This window comes from Eschrichtius robustus, chromosome 5, assembly GCF_028021215.1.
Source record: "Eschrichtius robustus isolate mEscRob2 chromosome 5, mEscRob2.pri, whole genome shotgun sequence".
NCBI lineage: Eukaryota > Metazoa > Chordata > Mammalia > Artiodactyla > Eschrichtiidae > Eschrichtius > Eschrichtius robustus.
The window spans coordinates 23,043,974-23,063,819 of NC_090828.1; the positions used below are offsets into that span (position 1 = coordinate 23,043,974).

Below are 19,846 nucleotides of genomic sequence, written 5' to 3' on the forward strand. Positions count from 1 at the left end.
TGGTGTCATTAATACCTGATGTACTAGCTATTTTTCTCAAGTGTTTAGTGACATTAATTATGAAAATTTTTAAAATAAAAGAAATTATGACCATGAAAGTATGTACGAATGTGTATGTGGACATGTACGTTGGCGGGCTAGAAGGGGCACTACTTTTGATGGGTTGAACAGCTTTCAGTACATCTCAGATGACATTGCATGGTGGCTGATTACTTCACTGAGCTTAGGGATCTGACTATTGCATTTACTGGGAGTTAAAACAGAATCCAGTCAAGTTTTTTGCCGTCCACCTGGCTTGAGAGGCTCACGGGCCCTCCTCCACACTGCAGTTTTCTTCCTTTGCTGCTGCTTACTGTCATCTATCTCCGTTCTTAAAGAAGTCATCAAATCAAATCAAAGCGGGTAGGATAAAACAGACACTGAGAATCCCACATCTTAAACACAGGCCATCAGCCCCTAGTGCCCTGCATCTTACCTCTGTTTTAAATCCCAACACAGTAAGTTGGAGTGAGCAGGCTTTTAAGATTTGGATACAACACTGCCAACTATTTTGTTATTTAATGTTGTTGGAAACGAACTGAGCTTAGCCTTCCAGAAGGCAGGTGTGTTGCTTTATGCACCTTTCTGCAGAATGCATAAAAGTGATGGGTGAAAGGAGGAGAGGACTCAGGCCTGGCTAGTTACTACCCTGACCAGCAGCAGCACTTATGGCTGCACTTTGCCATCACCTTGTACAAATGAAGCTAGTGTAAGCAAAATAAGTATGCATGCAGGAACTTCCCATTGCCTTTTTCTCAACTGAGGGGCATCCAACCATAAATATGTTTCAAAAGAGGTTTAACATTTCTGATAGTTGGATTTGAAGCAGCTCAGAGCTACATTTAAACATCAGAGGTCTTACTGCAAGGGCTTCCTACCTCAGCCTCCGCCATCCTTAGAGAGTTTCCCAATCACTATATGCCAGAAACGATACTGGTTAGCAAGTTTCCTTTGTCCCTGTTTTATGCCATATTTCTGATATCTTTTTCGGTTGCACAGTTTGATTTCTAAAATTAAATATTATCCCCTGCAATCAGTTCTCCCTCTGTCCTGATACCAAGTCCCATTTTCCGACTCTGTTTACCAAATACTGACAAATCACATATTCAGTCAATGCTCGAGGCTTCCTTAACTCGTAAATAGTCCAATCCCTATTGTTAGATGAAATACATCATTGTAGATAATACCGGCTAAAGCATTACATTAATTTTGTACTGAAGTGACTCATACGTTACATGCAGTCATTTCTTAAGAAACAGAAGCTTTAGGTGTCCCTAGCAAGGTTATAAAGCAGTAAAATATCAAGCTGACTCAGTTTCCCCTGGAAACCAGTCTGTCTCTACTAGATCACCTTGATACGCCTCCTATCAATGTATGTACCACTAATCCTAGTGGTAAATTAAAGCAAACTTAATTAGGAAAAAAATCTGATAAGCACCCTCCTTCCCACCACACAATGCCTCCTAAGCTCTCCATTTGAAAGCTCTTCTCTGTGAAATAGAAGACTGAGACTTTTCAAAAGAGAAGCTAAAAGAACTCAAAGAATCAATTTTCTTATTTAATTTCGGCCCTTCCAAAGGCACAATACAGGTGCGCATTCATTCATTTATTCACAAACATATATTTGCACCTACAATGTGTTGTAGGTAGTGGGAATACAACAGTGAACAAAAGAGACAAAAATCTTTGCACGAACTTTGTACTTCTGTGAGCAGGGGAGACAAGCAACTAAGTAAGTAAAATATATACTATTCAGGTGGCAGTAGGTGTGATGGAGAACTAAAAATCAGGGGTCAGGGCTGGAAAGTGGTGACTTGGGGTGTTACCTCTCAGCTCATAGCACCATATGGAGATCAGAGTCCCAGGGATGAGGGGTGACCTAGTGGTCCTGGGCTCCTGGTGGGGTCTGAGCTAAGCAGGGAGAAATCAGTCCTAAGTGCCTCAAGCCCAACGATGAGGACGAGGCTGTGACTGCTGGCCGGGGAGGTGTTAGGATCTTTTCAAGAGGACCCAGAACTCTGGATCCCATCTTTACCAGTGACGTGGGATGTAGAATCCCAAGAAGTTTGGTCTTATCTGTCAGAAAGAGAATCTGTGCCTCAGAGATGAGTCTATTAGATGCTCTTGCTTCAGACCTCTGAAACTTCTGAGGAAGACAGAGCAATACCTTCCTCGAGGCCCCCCAGGCTCATCTAGCCCAGTGCTTTAGAAGACATTCAAATTCAAAGCAGGTCAAGGAACACAATTTGCATGGCAACGTTGTTTTGTTTTTGTCTGACTGCACAAGGTTTACATTAGTAATTAGTGAAGGGGAAAAGGGGTGCCGGTGGATGGACATGGCTTTTCCTGCATCTGAAAAGCATGAGTTTCTACATGGCAAAGACATGAGGTAAAGGAGGGAACGCAACTTTCTAACGCGCCTACCTCAGGAAGGAGGTTTGGATGAAGGGAAACTCTGCCTTACCCTCAGGGAGGCTCTCCCACGGCAGACGACTCAAGCCTCCCTTAGATAAGACTTGGCAAGACCAAATGCCTTGGCTTTCCCATCAGACCCCACCCCATTCAATTAACTCTTAGAATCAAATCCAACCCCTAAGGATTGCACAAATGAAGCTAGTGTAAGCAAAATAAGTATGCATGCAAGAACTTCCCATTTCCCTTTTCTCATTTGAGGGGCATCCAACTATAAATATGTTAGTGATCCCAATTGCCCTTTTGCCATCATCCACAGTTCAGAGGCGTTTTATAGAGATTACTGTATACAATCCAGAAGTCAGCACTATTCTGTAAAAACATAGTTGAAGAGAGGCTCAAGAATAAGAGAGAAGGTGGGGTTAAGAATAGAAATGCACGGGCAGTGTGGGGAGATGTATTCAACCCTCTGCCAAGCTACTGTTTTTGAACCAGATTATCTGTGAGGTTATCTGAATGTGTAAGAATGAGACATTCAGTACATGTGTGTGCATTACCCTTCTTCGGGGCCCTTAGGCTCCCTTTGGGGTGGTGCGCTGAACATCAAAGTACTACGTGGCACTCGAAGGAGTGAGGTCTACTTCTTAACATGTCTCTTCTCAACTAGGAGTGTGTGCTTAGTGGGAGGACCAGACCCAACATTCTAGATGATTACATAGGGAAAAAATAGTCCCGAAGCATTTTCTATATGTTGAGGAGAAAAAAAGAGAAAAGTTCTCATTTTTGCAGATGTTGGCCTTCTTCCCTTCATTTTCTGAAGGACTTGGGGGCCCCGATAATTAAGTAGAGATGCAATTAGCAGGAAATGAATGTGGCATTAATTTTCATTGTGTCAACTTTGTAAAATAATCTTTTTGAAATCTAATTTGCTGATGAATTGAGAGGGAATCCTGTTGGTTTAAGACAACATAAATAAAAATATTTCCTTTCATACTTTGGAGGACGCTTTATGAAAGCAATAGGAAATTGTGGCTCATTAAAATAGCTATTTATAATTACTCTGTTTTGATATCTACTTTATACGAATATGATAATTCTGACTTTCAGTTATGAAGTCAGTGAAATGCAGGCTTTGAAACTGCCCTTCATAGGGTATGCTTTCATCACAAACTATTTCAGGGGCTCTGTAGCCAATGGATATGTGCAAGTGCCAGAAATTTTTTCATCTTCAGTGTGTTTGTTTAATGTCTGTGTTTCATTTGTTACTAATTGTCTCCCTAAGAGGAAGTGAGAAAATATCAAATTAAGGTGAAAGACTTGCATCTAATTTTCAAACTTAAAAGGCTGAGTTTGCAAAATAGCTTCATGAAAATGTAAATGCGTAGACTTAAGTGAATATTTTAACCATTACCCTAATAGGTACATAAAATGGGCAATGATGTTTTCCAAATTCTTTGCAAAGAATCTCACAGTTAAAGGATTTGAAAGTCAAGTGGTAGAATTATTAGTCGGTTTATTAATTATGGAGTACAAATTATAACAAGGAATCAGTGCAATTTCTAATAAGTGGCACGTCATTGATTATTAAATCATAAAAATAGAAAAATTTTTACACTATCTTTTTAAAGATTTTTTCTATTTTCTCCTTTAAATAGTAATTTTAAATCACAGGGATGATGCAGATTTGTTGTAGGAAATTTAGAAACTAGGGGCTAGCAAGGGGAAAAAAGGTAAAAATCATTCATTAGCCTACTACTATTCAGAGTTATGTGCCATTAACATTTTGAAGTATTTTCTTCCAGTGTTTTTCTATACATACATTTTCTTTTTAACAAAATTATTTTAAAAATAGTGCTTTCTGGCCTACTGGTTTAATTTAATAATATACTCTGAACATGCATTTTTTGTTTGTTTGTTTTTTGTGATGTCCTTAATTTTTTTTTCCATGACATCATTTGTAATAACTTTTTAGTAGTTAGTCCATGTAGATATACTATGGTTTTTTAAACAACCTCCTTATTGTCAAATATTTAGGTTTCAGGTTTTCCAAGGTTTTGCTATTATAAACAACTCTGTAATAAATACCTCTCTATATAACATCTTTATATTCTTATCTGATTATTTTTGATCAATTTCTAGAAGCCACATTGCTGGATCAAAGGTCCACACACTTTTACTGCCCTTCAGAGAAGATATATTGGTTTATACTCTCATCAGTAGTGCTTGAGAGTGCCTGTTGCATCTTACCTTTCCAAAGTTAATTTATTAAGAAATTTAAGGATAAAATTATATGTTATCTAATTTGAATTTGAATTTTTCCTTTTATAAATTCTTTATTTGCATTTATGTTTAGGAAAACCATCCTGATCCTAAGAGTAAGCTAATGTTTACGTTAAAAACAAATCCCTTTATGATCTCATGTTTTAGATTTAGATCTTTAATCCAACTGATAGTTACTTTTGTATAATGGGTAATACAGGAATGTAATTGCACTTTTGTAAAAAATGATTAACCTTTATTTTTAGAATAACACATTCTTTCATCAGATACTTGGTTGTCACCTTAATTGTATGCTAAATTGTGATACAAATGTGAATTACTTTCTGATTTTCTGTTCTATTTATCGATTTATTTTCGTTCCACTATCACACTGTTTAAAACTATTATACCTTTACATATTATTTTAATATATCTGGTAGATTGAATTCCCCAAACTTACCAAGTACATTCTTTTTTTTTTGTTTGTTTATTTTTGGCTGCGTTGGGTCTTCGTTGCTGAGCGGGGGCCTTCTCTAGTTCCTGTGAGCGGGGGCTACTCTTCGTTGTGGTGCATGTGCTTCTCATCGTGGTGGTTTCTCTTGTTGCGGAGCTCCAGCTCTAGGCGCGTGTGGGCTTCAGTAGCTGTGGCACATGGGCTCAGCAGTTAGCTGTGGCGCACGGGCCTAGCTGCCCCGTGGCCTGTGAGATCTTCCCGGACCAGGGATCGAACCCGCGTCCCCTGCACTGGCAGGCGGATTCCCAATCACTGCGCCACCAGGGAAGCCCACCAAGTACATTCTTTTTCATGTATTTAAATTTTCCAACTTTTTCCAACTTACAGAAGAAAATTACATTACATGGAAAATTTGATAGATTTCCATTTATCATTAGAAAAATAGCATTCTAACAAATTTCAATTTTCATATTTAGAAATCAGTTATGGCTCCTTACTTACTATTTTAGAAAATAGTTCTTAGTAAGGTTTGTGACTTTTTAATCTCTCTCTCTCTCTATATATATATCCTCCACACATTAATATCTATTTTAATGTTTTTAAGTAGCCTATTATCTGTTGATTCTGAGTAGATTTCTATTAGTTTCACAGTTTTGAGCCATTTGAAATTAGTTTAAAATATATTATATGAGATGAAAAACATAAAGGTAAATAGAAGCTAATAAAATGATAAATCATTAAAAATATTTGAGTATTTAAAGAAAGAAATTATCTCTTTTTTGACTATCAACTAATAGCATGTTAAAAGGAAATTTAAATCTATAGTTATTTTTTACAAATTTTCTGATTATTCTTTATTAGTAGTAAACCTGAAGTACAACACAGAAGATGAACAACATTATTTGTCATTTCACACATCTGTAAAGAGAAGTGGAATTGCTGAGATAAAAGATATATGTACTTCAATTTTGACATATATTGTCAAATTTCCTTCCATGGGAATTGTACCAATTCATACATTCACCAGTGATGTGAAAGACTGCCTGTTTTACCACAGGTATCAACAACAAAGTAGATTATTAAATTATAGGATATTTGGCCAATCCATAAGTAAAAAAAATGGCATCAAATTTTAATTTGCATTTTCCTTTTAGCAATTTTTTGTATGTTTTAGGAAATTTTGTTTTTTGTGGAGTAACTTTTGAAGTCCTTTGCCCATTTTTAAGATTGAGTTGTTGATCTTTTTCCTTATTAGTTTCAAAGAGATCTTTATCTATGAGAGACATTAACCCTTTGCGATATAAGATTATTTATCCCTTAGTTTTTTATTTGTTTACAGTGGTAAACAAATTTGTTTGCTTTGTGGAGATTTTTTTGTTTGTTTTTAAAATCTAGCCACTTCAGGATTAAAAATCAAATGTCTAGGTTTTCTTCTTGTACTGTTTGGGAAAATAGCTTATATTTAATCTTTGTTGAATCGAAAGTTTTCTTGAATTATGAAATAATGTAGGACTTTAAAATTATTTTTTTCAGACAACTATCCAGTTGTCCCAACACCATTTCTTCTACAAATTAACTTTCCCCCATTGATTTGAAATGCTATTTTATCTATCATGTATCAATTTTCATATGTATGTTAGGTCTGTTTATGAAGTTTCTTATATTCCATTGATATCTCTGCATCATGTACCAATGCCACAATTTTATTTTCATAATATACGTACCTATACATATATATATAGAGAGAGAGAGAGAGAGAGCTCTGTATTCTCATTTTGTACTCTGCTATATTACTAAATTTTCGTTATAGCAGTTTTCAGTCTATAGTCTTGGGTTTTTCAAGTATACTCTCATATAATATGCAAATGGTAGTAGTTTTGGCTCCCAATTTTTCTCCTCTGAATTCTTTCTTTTCTAATTATACTAGCTAGTTCATATCTACAATCTGAAATTTTGAATAATAGTGGACAGCCTTGTCTAGTTCCTGACTTTATCAAGAATGCCTTTAATGTGTACCTATTAAGCATGATTCTGTCTTTGGGGCTGAGGTAAATATATTTTATATCCACTTAGTCTTATTTTATCAAGAGTTTTAGTCATCTTTATATATGTGTGTGTATATTTATATAGAAATAATATGATTTTCTCTTGAATTTAGTAATAGGATAAATTATATTAATATAGAGTTCCTAATTTTGAACTATCTTTGTGAACTCCACTTTTTCAGAATGCACAATTATTTTAACCTACTGCTAAATTCTGTTTGCTAACACAAATATACAATCCCTTTCCCACAGTCTCTGAAAACCCAACGTCTTTTCACAATTTTGATACCAAGACTCAGCTGAGATTGAAACCTGACCTGAGACGATGGGAGACTCTATATTTATTCCATCTCCTTAGTATAATTATCATATATTTTGTGGCAGAAGGGTTCATGTGATTGATTGAAGAATGCTGCTCTAGACCCATTGGGTGATATAATATATGATCAGGGATTTTTGTACTTTAATAGATCCCCATTACTTTTTCTTAGTTTGTAATCTTTGGTTTGTATCAGTATTGTACTTCAGAAAAAAACTGTTCTTGTCTGTCCTCTGGAAGAGTTTAAATGACATTAGAATTATCTTTTCTTTAAAAGTTTGGTAAAACCTTTTAACTTATAAAAAATAGTTTTTTGAAAATTCATTCAGTAAAGAGGCCCATGAAATAAAAAGTCAAAGTTCTCTGCTTCTACCTTCTCACTTCTACTCTTTAATTACTCTTCTGATCACTGGATCACTGTTAAAAATTTGGCGTGTGTTCTTACAGAACTTTCCCTATGCTACATACAAACATAATAAAGAAGGGTTTAAACAGTAAAAAGCAAATTTGTTAGTGAGGTTGAATAATTTTTATATTTTTTGAACATTTGTATTTTGTTTGCGAACTGCCTGTTTGTATACTTTTCTGCTGTTTTTATTATCAACCTGTAAAGATTTAATATTTTAAAGAGATTAACTCTTGTCTCCCCTACTTTTACCTTCACACTTTTATTCCCTAAAAGTAATCATTGAATCATTGTTAATATTCTATTGTGTATCCACACTTGGCTCTTTTCCTATGTACATATAAATGTAATATCTATTTAAAATTATATATCAGTTAAAAATAAAAATGTCTTACATATCACTTAAAATGTACAAATTATATATAGAACACATTACTATATTATGTATAAAATATTTGTAGTCTACTATACACTCCTTGCTTATTTTACACAGCAGTGAAAAATGTTAGTAGGATCTTTTTAAAGGCTGCAATATATTTTCACTACTCCATTGAAGTACTATTACATTTCTCCGACCTTTATGCTCTTAAAATGCAGTGGAAATTTAGTGCATGAATGTGGGACAAAGTACAAAAAGTAGAACTGCTGACTTCAAATTTCTTAAAAGTTGTTCCAACATTTTCTCAACTCTTAGTATCTTTGCTGATTTGAGGTATCATCAATCTCAAATTATTATCAATGCAATATTAGTATCACATTGTTTTAATTTCGATCACCCTGATCCCTTGTGTGGTTAAGCGTATTTTCATATATTTATTAGACATTTGGTTTTCTTCTCTGAATTTTCTTTGTATACCCTTTTCCTATTTTCTTCCCTGTGGAATTATTTTTCTCTCTTATTTATTTCAAGGGGCTCTTTGTATATTATATGTGTCAACACAAAGCAGCGTTTTACCCAAGCACCTTTAGAAGGCGTTGGATGGCTCTAAAGTCCTCTCTCTTATTTGTGCACTTCCCATCCCTTTGCTGTCTTCTTTCCATTTACCTTTTGGCTAGTCTATTTCCTTCTTTATTTGTATCACTACTAAACTGGAAGAGAGTAAGGGATATGAAATTAAATATTTGAACAGGGCTTATGACACCTTCAGTTTAGTTGAAAAGGATATGAAAACTCCTCACTTAATGTGCATGGAGGATTTTGTGGGTGGTTCCTCTCTATTTCAATTTTTCATGAAGTGACTTTTTTTCCGAACCATGAATAATGACTGACTATATATTTCAATGAAAACAGAGAACTCACTGACGTACTGACAGATGAAATGTAAAAAAAAAAATGCAGTTAGTCATTTGGATGATCTAATGATCAAATACTTCACTAGTTAAATGAAGGGTCAGTTACCGAATATTTCAAATATTTACATGACACTCCAACATAGAAATATTTTCTTTAAGTAGGTGCTGTGCTAATCTATTTTTCATATTATAAAAACAAAAAAACATAAAGAATATTAATTCCCATGGAAAGGACTGGAGCTGAAAGATAGGCCAAAGTAACACAATCTTGGAGGAAGAAAAACAATCTAGAAATGTTAGATCTTTCAGGAAGGCATTTGGATTGCTAGCTCATGAAGATATATAGAGAAGGGAGAAGCAGATGCTTAATAAAATTGTTTAAAACAATAAATTCCTATATCAATCACCATAATCCTCCCCAAATAAAAAATTACTTTCCTCCTTCTCCTCCTGTTTTGTGTATGCCCAGCCATTCACATCTTTCCTTAACGTTTCTCTTGTATTTTATTCAGACTAAATTAATAGACTTTTCTTGGTGCTAAACTAACTTTAATAAGAATGGAGTATTTTTAATGGCTTGGCTATATTTATTGATAACCACTGGAAAATCTTGTTTGAGGTAACCATTGAGACCAAGAAATTAAAAATTTTCTTTCTTTTTTTTTTTTACATCATTAGAGAAAAATTTTAGAAGTATAAGTCTTTATATTTATTCTTACAAATTGTATTATGGAGAATAAAGAGGTTATCATTATTTATCTAGGGATCAGATTACCTTGCACTTTATAATATTAAAAATATTTATTTGTAAGGGCAATTGTTACATTTTTCTTGGTAAACTACTGTTTCCTGGGAAAACTTCATATACCTGCATATATATCATTGTACTTCCTTTTTTTTTCTTGCTCTAATCTGAGAACAAAGATTTTGATATTAGCTGAATACTGTTTGTGGTAGATTCTATTGCTTTAAACTTTCATTTTATATCTTTAATGTCTCTTGCTCTTGGCAAGTTATAATTCAGGAAGGCGGAAAAATCAATCTTAGTATGAAGAAAGAGTTTGGCAGCCAAGATAGTCTGCGTTTGTGCAAACTAAATTTTTTCAACATTTATGAAGATTTAAGAAAATATAGAAAATATTATAGGACTGTTTACAAACTAGGATCTATTGCCTCTACCTTGAATCCTGAGGGTAGATGTTTATCTTCTTGTTGTTTTTTTTTCAAAATCTAAGAAAATAGTACAGTACTTTAAAAATAGTTTACACTATACTGGGCAAATGAATCTTGTCATTTAGAATAAGATAGTCTTATAGTGTGTTGGAAATTTAAGAAATTGTTCTAGTTATATTCTGTCAGAGTAAACATCTGTTTCCCACCTGGCTCTTCTGCACATGGGTCATCTGTTTCTGTTTTCTGAACTAAGAGTGAGAGTCAGCAAGCATTGGGGCTCAGTCTGTTCACTCAAAAATACTGGTACGTGGTCACAAGGATTCTCCAGCAGTCCTCAATATGCTCTTCTTTGACAATGATTATACTTTACTTTTGGGGCATAAGTGACTAATTAGTGGCATTTAATAATAAAAAAAGATAACATGTCATAATGTTATATTAAATTCAGAATTAGTCTTTGGGCTAATTTTAATTCAGGTTAATTTTCCTTATTTAAAAAAGAAAAAAGTTTGCTTGGAAATGGCAAAAGGGAACAGAAATGGTTGTTTTGTAGTGCTTCATGAACAAAAAATTGGAAAACCTAACTAATATATTTTGTTCTCTCAACATGTGCTTTTTTCAGGAACACTAATGGGTTACTAATTAATTACCTAATTAATCGAACAATTAAAGTTCATTCATTATATATTTTTGTACAAAGAGAGTTTCATTCTAGGACAGATTTCTACTCTGGCATGTGACAGAAATAGGATAACCCTGGGTGACATAAAATTCAGTGTAACTAGTTTGTAGTGGCTGATTTAACATTTGACATAGACATCAACTCTGGATATACTATTGGTTTGGGTGGGGAGTACCTAGGATGATATGGCAGATGCACGTGTAAAACCTGTATTCTAAATATACAGTCTAGCATGCTTTAATTCTCTGAGTATTCTGAGTATGTCCAGATGAGAGTTTTAAACTTTCAGTATAGTTTTGTTTACCCTAAATGTGTAACATAGCCAACCAGGGCCTTCCAGGGAAGACAAGATCCTCAAGGACCTGTTTAGACAGTTGCTTCTAGAAAAAAACGGTCTTTAGTCAAAGACTTGTCAATCCTAGTTTTAAAGATTGATTAGGTAGCTGATTTTTTCTTCCTTCTGTCCTTGGAGAAGACGAAAAATAACAGGTGCTCTTCTACTTTAGACTAACCATTCATATACTTTATGACAGTTAGGTCTCCCTGGAGCCTTCTCTTTTCCAGGACAAATTATGCAAACTCCTTCAGTCTGTCCTCATAGGTCCTATTTTTCAACCATTAAATCATCTTATTTTTCTTCCCTGTATCTTTTCCAGTTTCTTCAATATCCTTTTAAAAATATAAAGTCTTAAATTTGATATCTTTGCATATATTAGATCAGCTTGAACTTCAGGAGGATATTTATCTCCACCTTCTAAGTCAGAGAGATGGGCACTATGACACACATCAGTTGGATGAGAGGGATAAGAAGAAAAAGAGAAGCCAGGTGTGCAGTAATATTAGACTCAAGAGATTTACACAATCAGAAAGAATAAAAACTGTGTCTGAAGAAATGTCATAAGGGTTCTTTATAAGTCATTTGAGAAGATACCAAAACACTACAAGTATTATAAAAACAATCAGAGTTGCTTGTGTTTTTTCTTTGGCTAAATAACCTGATACCTCTTTTCACTAATTATAATCCTGCAAGAGAAAAAGATTAGTAGGTGACCTCACATAATGCCAAATTCTGGACAAAAAAAATGTGTAATAGAGAAGATGAGAGCTGCTAATTCAAGGAAGGGCATAGGGATTCAGCATTACAGTGACCTCAGCTTAATTAAGAGCTAGAACTACTTTTTCAAGCATATATTAATGCCAAGTGGGGGCATTTGTGGAATGTTACACTGGGAAGCTTTATTTTTTGGTTGGTATATGACCAGTAGCAAGAGTGTGATTTTGGCTTTGCTGATATGCTGTCCTGGGTTAATGGCATTGCATTGTCTTCTCTACAGCCTCACCTGGATTTTGGGTGATTGGCATGCCGTAGTCATTTCAACCTCTCCATCCTATGAGGGCCAAAAGGAACCCATAAACTTATAAGCCAAGTTCCCCTCTATAGCAATTACTCTGAGAGCAGGTTTCCATTGTAATAAAAACCTAGAATAAAAGCCCTAAACTTTCTAGTCTTCCTTACTTCAACTTAAGTGTATGAGTAATTGAATTCTGTAATTCTTTGGTAACTTTAAGCCTAAAGTCTTATCTATGCCCAAAGCAAAATACCTGGCATTTATCCTACTCTCTGTCCTGGGTTATGCACTAGGAACTGCTTCATAGCCTCCCCAAGAGAGAAGTTCAGTCACTATAAAAAGATGGTACTGCGTTCTTTCCAAAATTCTCCGTATAGATCAACAATAAGTAATAGGGACCACAACAAAGTCAGCTTATAAGAGCTTTAATTCTCCAGATGGAAAGCTTCACGATTCACCCATTGCTGGCTTATTTTCACTTTAAGATGGGATAAAACTATTAATTGGCCATGCCCACGTTGCAAAACCACAGGCAGATCTTAGAGGGCTTTTGCATTGAATGGTGTGCAGTGGTGGAATATCTGTATTTTGCACTAACCCCTCTTTGAAAGCTAATGCAGTACGGTCTTACCATTTTTGCAGACAGGACAACATTGTTCTGGTTCATAGACTGGGTTGACACACTCAGGAACTGCGCAGTCTGCTACAACACAGTGAACTTCATTGCTGGGCTCACAGCGACACCATTCACATGGAGAGGGCTAGGAACAAATCTAAAATTAGCCCCTTTTCTCCTATAACTTAATGCTTGCACATTCATATGCTGTCAGAAGACAAAACATCAGTGTTTATATTGGCTTTACTGTATTAACTCCATTTACCATGTGTATGATCACTCTTCCCCCATGGAAGGCCACCTGGACATCCAAGCAAAGGTGGGTTGCCATGTGCAGCTCAGGTTGCCATGAGCAACCAGAGTGCTCATGCATGACTTTTCTTATGTCTTATGTTCCTACTTTTCAAAGAAAGGTTTGGACAACAAATATGTCACCTCCTGGTTTGGTTTCCAGATGCACTTATTGCTCTGCCTTCCTCTGGGAAACAGGAATGACACTGGAGCATGTGAAATAAGTTTTTGCCATTTTTCATTTTATTTCCTAAGAAAGAAAATTATTTCCTATTTTACTGAGAAACAAGAAAATAGTAAATGGAGATCTGTACCCTTGGTAGAAACTCCTTTTCAAGCTAACCTAGCCTCTAAAGGGCATTTTTTTCCGTTGTGAATTTTAGAGGAGATTGCATTTGGGATCCAAACATCCAGGTACTGCCTCTTGAAAGATTTAGTGAATACCTTTCATCTTGCCTGCTTGCTTTTATGAATGGACTAAAATTGATTGACTTAAAAAGTCACTATTTAAGAGTCAGAGACTCTAAAAATGGAATTGAACAGTGATTAATTTAGAGAAAAAAATTAAAAAGCTGAAAATTTTTGTCTTCACAGTACTTACCAACCAAGAATGAGTTTGGGGTTTTGTGTTTCCTTTCTAGAAACTTTCTATACCACAAATAATCTAAAGCAGTGGCCACTCTGTGACTATCTCATCCTTTTTTCTAGGTTTCCCTTCTCATAAAACAGAAATTGAGAATTCTGGAATGAAAACTTAGAGGTCTCAGCAGTTATACAGGTCTATACTTCTCAAAACAAGCCATTTGTTCCTGGAAAATTCTGTCTCCAATTCTGTGCCACAGTGCCACAGTGCCTCACTTCAAAATTGTGTTAATTAAAGTCCACAGCCTTTATCTCAGTGACTACTGTCCATAATGCCTGCCAGCTCTTGTTTCTTCATGAACTTGACAGTTTGGGTAATATCAATGTTTCTTGACTCAGGTGGTCTGTGAGAGTGGAAGCCTTTCAAACTAATTATTTTTAAATTAATTTTCTCTTTCTGCTTGAAGAATGATGGTCTAGCTTTCAATGAACTATTTTACTTTCAAATTTAGTAGAAACAAGAGAATTAGCCATAGAATCTGTGGAAGAAATATTGCTATTTCTTAGCATGGTCAGTAAGTTTATTGAAGAGTACAGTTAAGCTCTTTACCATGTGGTTGGGTTGTGTTAAGTATTCCAGAAAAATCTACTGGATCATCCCAAGGGCGGGAAGTTTCCTGAAGCTCCCTCCACTGAAAACCTCAGTAAATTAAGGAAAAGATTTGTTACCACAACACATTATTTGATGAAGGAAATTTTGAGTGAGGAAACAGCGTGAGAGATGGATATTCAAGCTGCTATACTGCCTCTTATTTTGCAAGTCCCATTGTGATATCTTAAATTCCCAAGCAAAATTGTCAGAGGTGTCTCCCTGTTCTTGATTAGTTGCAAAGAAATATTTTTGCCCAGGCTTCTGAAGTACAGCAAGGACTTGGCCTGCATTTATTGCTAACATGAGAGAAAAAGGGAGTGGCTAATATTGTTTCTGCACCTTGCTCTTCCACAGCTGTGATTGTTCTTGCTGTTTCCCTTCTTGCTGAAGGAGGGGCTGATCTATGCAATCTAGTGGACTGATTTTGGCACTAAAAATCCCAAAGAGCCCCTAGATTTTCCAATGCAAAATGTCTACCTCAAAGTAACTGTGGTCCTTGAGAAAGATTTGTTGGATTATTAGATTCCCATCACAGACTGAGGAAGAACACCATTCTGACTCAAACAATGTTTTTGAACATTATTAACTACTGGGTATCATGCTAGAGCAATTTACTTATATCAACTTACTTATTTTTCATAATAACCCTATGAAAGAAGATTTGTTATTATCTCCATCTCACAGATAAGGAAATAGTCTGAGAGAGGTTCGGTAGCTTTCCCAGGTCCTGTAGGCAGTAGGAGCAAGGGCAGGATTTGAATCTAGGCATCCTAACTGCTATATGGTGCTGCCACGTGATAGCAAGTATGCCTATTCTGTGCACTCCCGTATGAGTAGTTTATTGTCCAATGTGTTGTACACTTCTTCAGGCAGACCAGATCCATAGGAATAACCATTAGCAGCTGAATGATTGCTTTATAGAGGATAGATACTTCCTGTTAAAGAGAATTTCACTAACTAGGGTAGTTAGTGCATAGATTATTATGGAGCTGTAGAGCTTTTAAACTTTTTGCAAATGTGAGTTCGTAGAAAATTGTAATAGGCTGAAGTTAGGTTGCCATGAGGCTCATGTTCTTGGGCACTTTGGCATCTTCAAGTCTTGTAACCTGGTAGCTACACTCATGGTAGTTATCCGGGAGAAGCAATAACAGATAGTGGTCCAGTAAAGACTCCAGGGCCTCTGCCTGAAATCAGTGGAGGCTGGATGTGTATACACTGGAGTCCTGAGAAATACTCTGAGGAAGAACTAAGACTATAAGGCTTAGTGATAAAAGGATGCCAGATTTTTAAAAGGGATTTTGAGTAATGAGAAACATAAATTAGAAAAATTAGGCTATCACTCTAGCCATTGACAACTTCTAATCAATCCTTCCCTGAACCTGGCTTTATTCATATACCAGTCTCTTTCTTCCTGGCCCAGAATCTCTTGTCAGAAACACGTTATTTCCTCTTTTGTTATCATTCAGTTGTTTTTAGAAAGAATGCCTCTGTTAACAGCCTATTTCTTCTCATCTCAAGCCTCTGTGTGCCCGCCTCCACCCCTGCAAACACTCTATCAAATTTAATCTACTGACCTCACACTAAAGCCCCCTCTGTCCTCTCCAGCCTCGCCAAGTCTCTTTCCTTTCATAAACTGGCCAGCTTGCACATCATTGTTTTCTTGCCTCGCTTGACTTCCTCTACCACCCCTGCTTCCCACTGTGCTTCTAAAAAGGTGTTGCTTATACAGCCAGAAGTTCCTAGGGGTGGGCAGTGTGCTACTTTGACATTAACATTACTGTAAAAATCCTTCACATTTATTTGCATTACCGTAAAAACCCTTCCCACCTTACAGCGTAAAACTCTGAAAGGTTTGATGCTTTGAATAAATCTTTACATCTTAAGTGCTGAGCTGGTTACAAATTTCCTTTCATCAGGCTCTTCAATGTGATAACTATAGATTAAATCTGAAAATATGGCCTGTAAAACCAAAGATTAAACAATAAAGCTATCCTTAGAGGAACAGAGAACACTGGAACAAGTACTTGAGGAAAAATTATTCTTACTAGCTTTTTTTTTAGACGAACATGTGAAATTATGACCAGTACATAGCTTTTGTCAGCGATCTGGTCAGTACAGTAAGATGATTAAATGACACCATCCTAAAATTTTATACATGGAAAATCTTTTTCTAAGAAATCTCACAGAGCATTTTATTTCAGTGAAAGCCTTGAAAAATAAAGTAACATTCAATATATATACAAACATTAACAAATAGTAACATTACTTTTTAATTATTTAACAAATAATTAACAAATTATTTGTCAACAAATTTGTTACAAGTTATTAATGTTAATACAAACATTAATAAATAATTATTTGTTAATGTTTGTATAAGATGATCTGAATATTGTATGTCTGTTATGAATCTGTATGCCTTTAGCTTAGTGTCTTTTGAATATCTAACGTGGGACTCTGTTTAATCAGAAACCGTATATTTTATCTGTAGTTCTCCCTGTCACTGAATATATTTGCATGGCAAATCCAAATGCTGTCCCAGCTGTTCCTAAAGTTCAAGGGGTTTCCTGCTAGATATATATTTATTTTAAAATTAATAGAATAAAATGGGGCTCTTTCTAAAATATTGGTTTAGGTGACTAGAATTCAAATCTTCCTCCTTGGTATTAGAATGGAAACATGGCAATACACATCCTTTAAACTGTGGTTCACTTCTGAAGACCTTGAAGCTGAAATCCCAATGCCACTGACTGTGACTTTTGAGAATTCTAAAAGAACTGGAATTCCAGAATCCCAGAATCCAGGAAACAGTAGAATGCTCCGCAATTTAAAAATGCAAAAAAGTACCCTGAGAACTAGTAATTTAGATTAGCAGAGTGACTGAATAACTCCAGAAAAACAATCAAATATGTTCTTTGTGAGAATTTGGAATCTAATGGAGTCATCAAGCGTTAACATAGGATTATTAGAACGTGTTATTGGAGACTGGTTGCAAGGAAGTTTCCAGATGTTTATAGAAAATACACCCTTATCTTGTACTCTGAATACAATGAGACTTACTTATCCATACCTGAGGAGAGGCTGGATGTTTGGTCCACACAGTAGTACCTCGTGGCATTGTTATTTATGTGATGGCTGTTACTGGCATTTTGCATGTAGGGTGCCTGGGAGGAAATGGCCACAGTCTGTAAGGTTTGTTATACAAACTCAAACCTCAAAGTGACAAGGGACATGGCAGTGTTCAGCTTACTATTTTAATTTGGTAAGGTTTAAGATAACATTCTTACAAGTTAAGGAATTCTAAATTAGGAAAAACTGAAAAAAATTTTCATTTTGTTGGCTTCATTTCAGTGGCTGTGGTATCATGGTTAAAAGCAAGTTCTCTATAGCCTTAGGACTTGAGTTCAAGTCTCAGATGCTTTACTTTGGTTGTGAATCTTGGGAAAATTACATAGCCTTTCTGTGCATTAGTTTCTTAATTTATAAAACAAAAGAATAACAATATTACCGGCCTCACAGAGTTACTGGGAAGCACATAAAATATGTAAGAAATATAACATTATTATTATAATTCACTTGCATACTTAGCTAGTGATGGCTTTCTGAAAAATAATTCAAAAAATATAAAATTGGAAGCACACAACTGTATTTAAAAGAATATTCAGGTTATTTCTCTTATTCAAAGTAGTATATGATTGCAGAGGTGGTTGCAATAAAGTTTTATAGGACTTGGTTTGGTAGGGAGATTTGTGAACTAATAGAATTAATCATGTCAGAAACACACTGAAGAAAAATTCTTAGTAGAAGCCTCTAGATGTAGAGTAATTGTGAATGGTTAAAATGACCATTATAAATCACTCAGAAAAAAAAAGAAAGGCAACAAACCTATTTTCTTTTCTTGAAGTCTCATCATTTAGGTGTCAACTCAAATGCCGTCTCTCCGGGGAGCTCTTACACGACTATTCCTCCGTCATCTTTCTCCAACACATTGCCCATTCAGTGCTCTCGTCAGTTTATGAAATTACCTTATTGATTCGGTTATATTTGTTTATTTTTATCTGCCTTCCCCATAGTTTATAAGCTCCTTACAGTATACTGTTCTTGGCTGTATTCTTGGCACCAAGAAGATATCTTAGTACATAATAGATACTCAAGAAATCTTTGTTAACATATACATAATTAATTGTGCATATTCTATGTTTTCTTATTTGTTAAACCATACCTCTGGGCAGTTTCATCTGTGTTTATCATACATGGACAGGATTCTGATTCAGTAAGATGTTTGCATTTTACTTAAATGTTGTAAAGGGCACTTTGAGGGGGAAAGGTTTCTGATTATGAGTCAGGAAATAAATATTTGGGTTTCGGCATTATGGCAATGAACAATAAACTTACTTTCTATAGGTAATTTGAAATTCCTTGAATATCCATCATGTGGATCACCAGTTAAGTCAATCTTCAAGCACTCCACTGACTAGACTATCTAGCAGTTGATGATTACAGACTTTTATTGCACTAGAAAATACCATGATAACTAAGATGAGAATACATGTAGAGGTACTGTTAAAGGGTCTAAGAAAAAGCTAGCCTCATTTTATAGTGTGTGTCAAGTTTAATGGTTACTTATTAAACAAAATAATTTTAGTATATTATAAAATATTTTTCAGAAAGAAGCCCTGATTTTTTTTTTTATTGGAGTATAGTTGCTTTACAATGTTGTGTTAGTTTCTGCTGTACAATGAAGTGAATCAGCCACATGTAAACCTATATCCCCTCCCTCCTGGACCTCCCTCCCCCACCCCATCCACCCATCTAGGTCATCACAGAGCACTGAGCTGAGCTCCCTGTGCTATCCAGCAGGTTCCCACTAGCTAGCTATTTTACACATGGTAGTGTATTGATGTCAAACCTAATCTGTGAGTTCATCCCACCCTCCTCTTCCCACCCTGTGTCCACACGTCCGTTCTCTATGTCTGCATTTCTATTCCTGTCCTGCCCTGATTTTAAACATGTCCTTTTTCCTAAAGGATGAGTTAAAGTACAAAGTCCAACAAAACACATGCTGAATACTCTGAGAAACAAAACTTGATTCCTAGAAAGTCCTCTGTGAATATTGTTGAAGATTGAATGGATGGATACATAAATGGATAGGATATATTCTTTTTTTTTTTAACATCTTTATTGGAGTATAATTGCTTTACAATGGTGTGTTACCTTCTGCTGTATAACAAAGTGAATCAGCTATACGTATACATATATCCCCATATCCCCTCCCTC

The 19,846-nt window shown here is 35.4% G+C and overlaps 1 protein-coding gene across 1 annotated transcript in view; it reads right to left on the reverse strand.

The window, feature by feature from the left end:
• The window catches only part of VWC2L (von Willebrand factor C domain containing 2 like), a 151,965-nt gene that overhangs the window by 115,848 nt on the left and 16,271 nt on the right, over positions 1-19,846 (reverse strand). Inside the window, exon 2 of the mRNA XM_068543789.1 lies at positions 13,063-13,192. Within this exon, the coding sequence (XP_068399890.1) occupies positions 13,063-13,192 (130 nt within the window). The remainder of the gene's footprint in view (positions 1-13,062; positions 13,193-19,846) is intronic.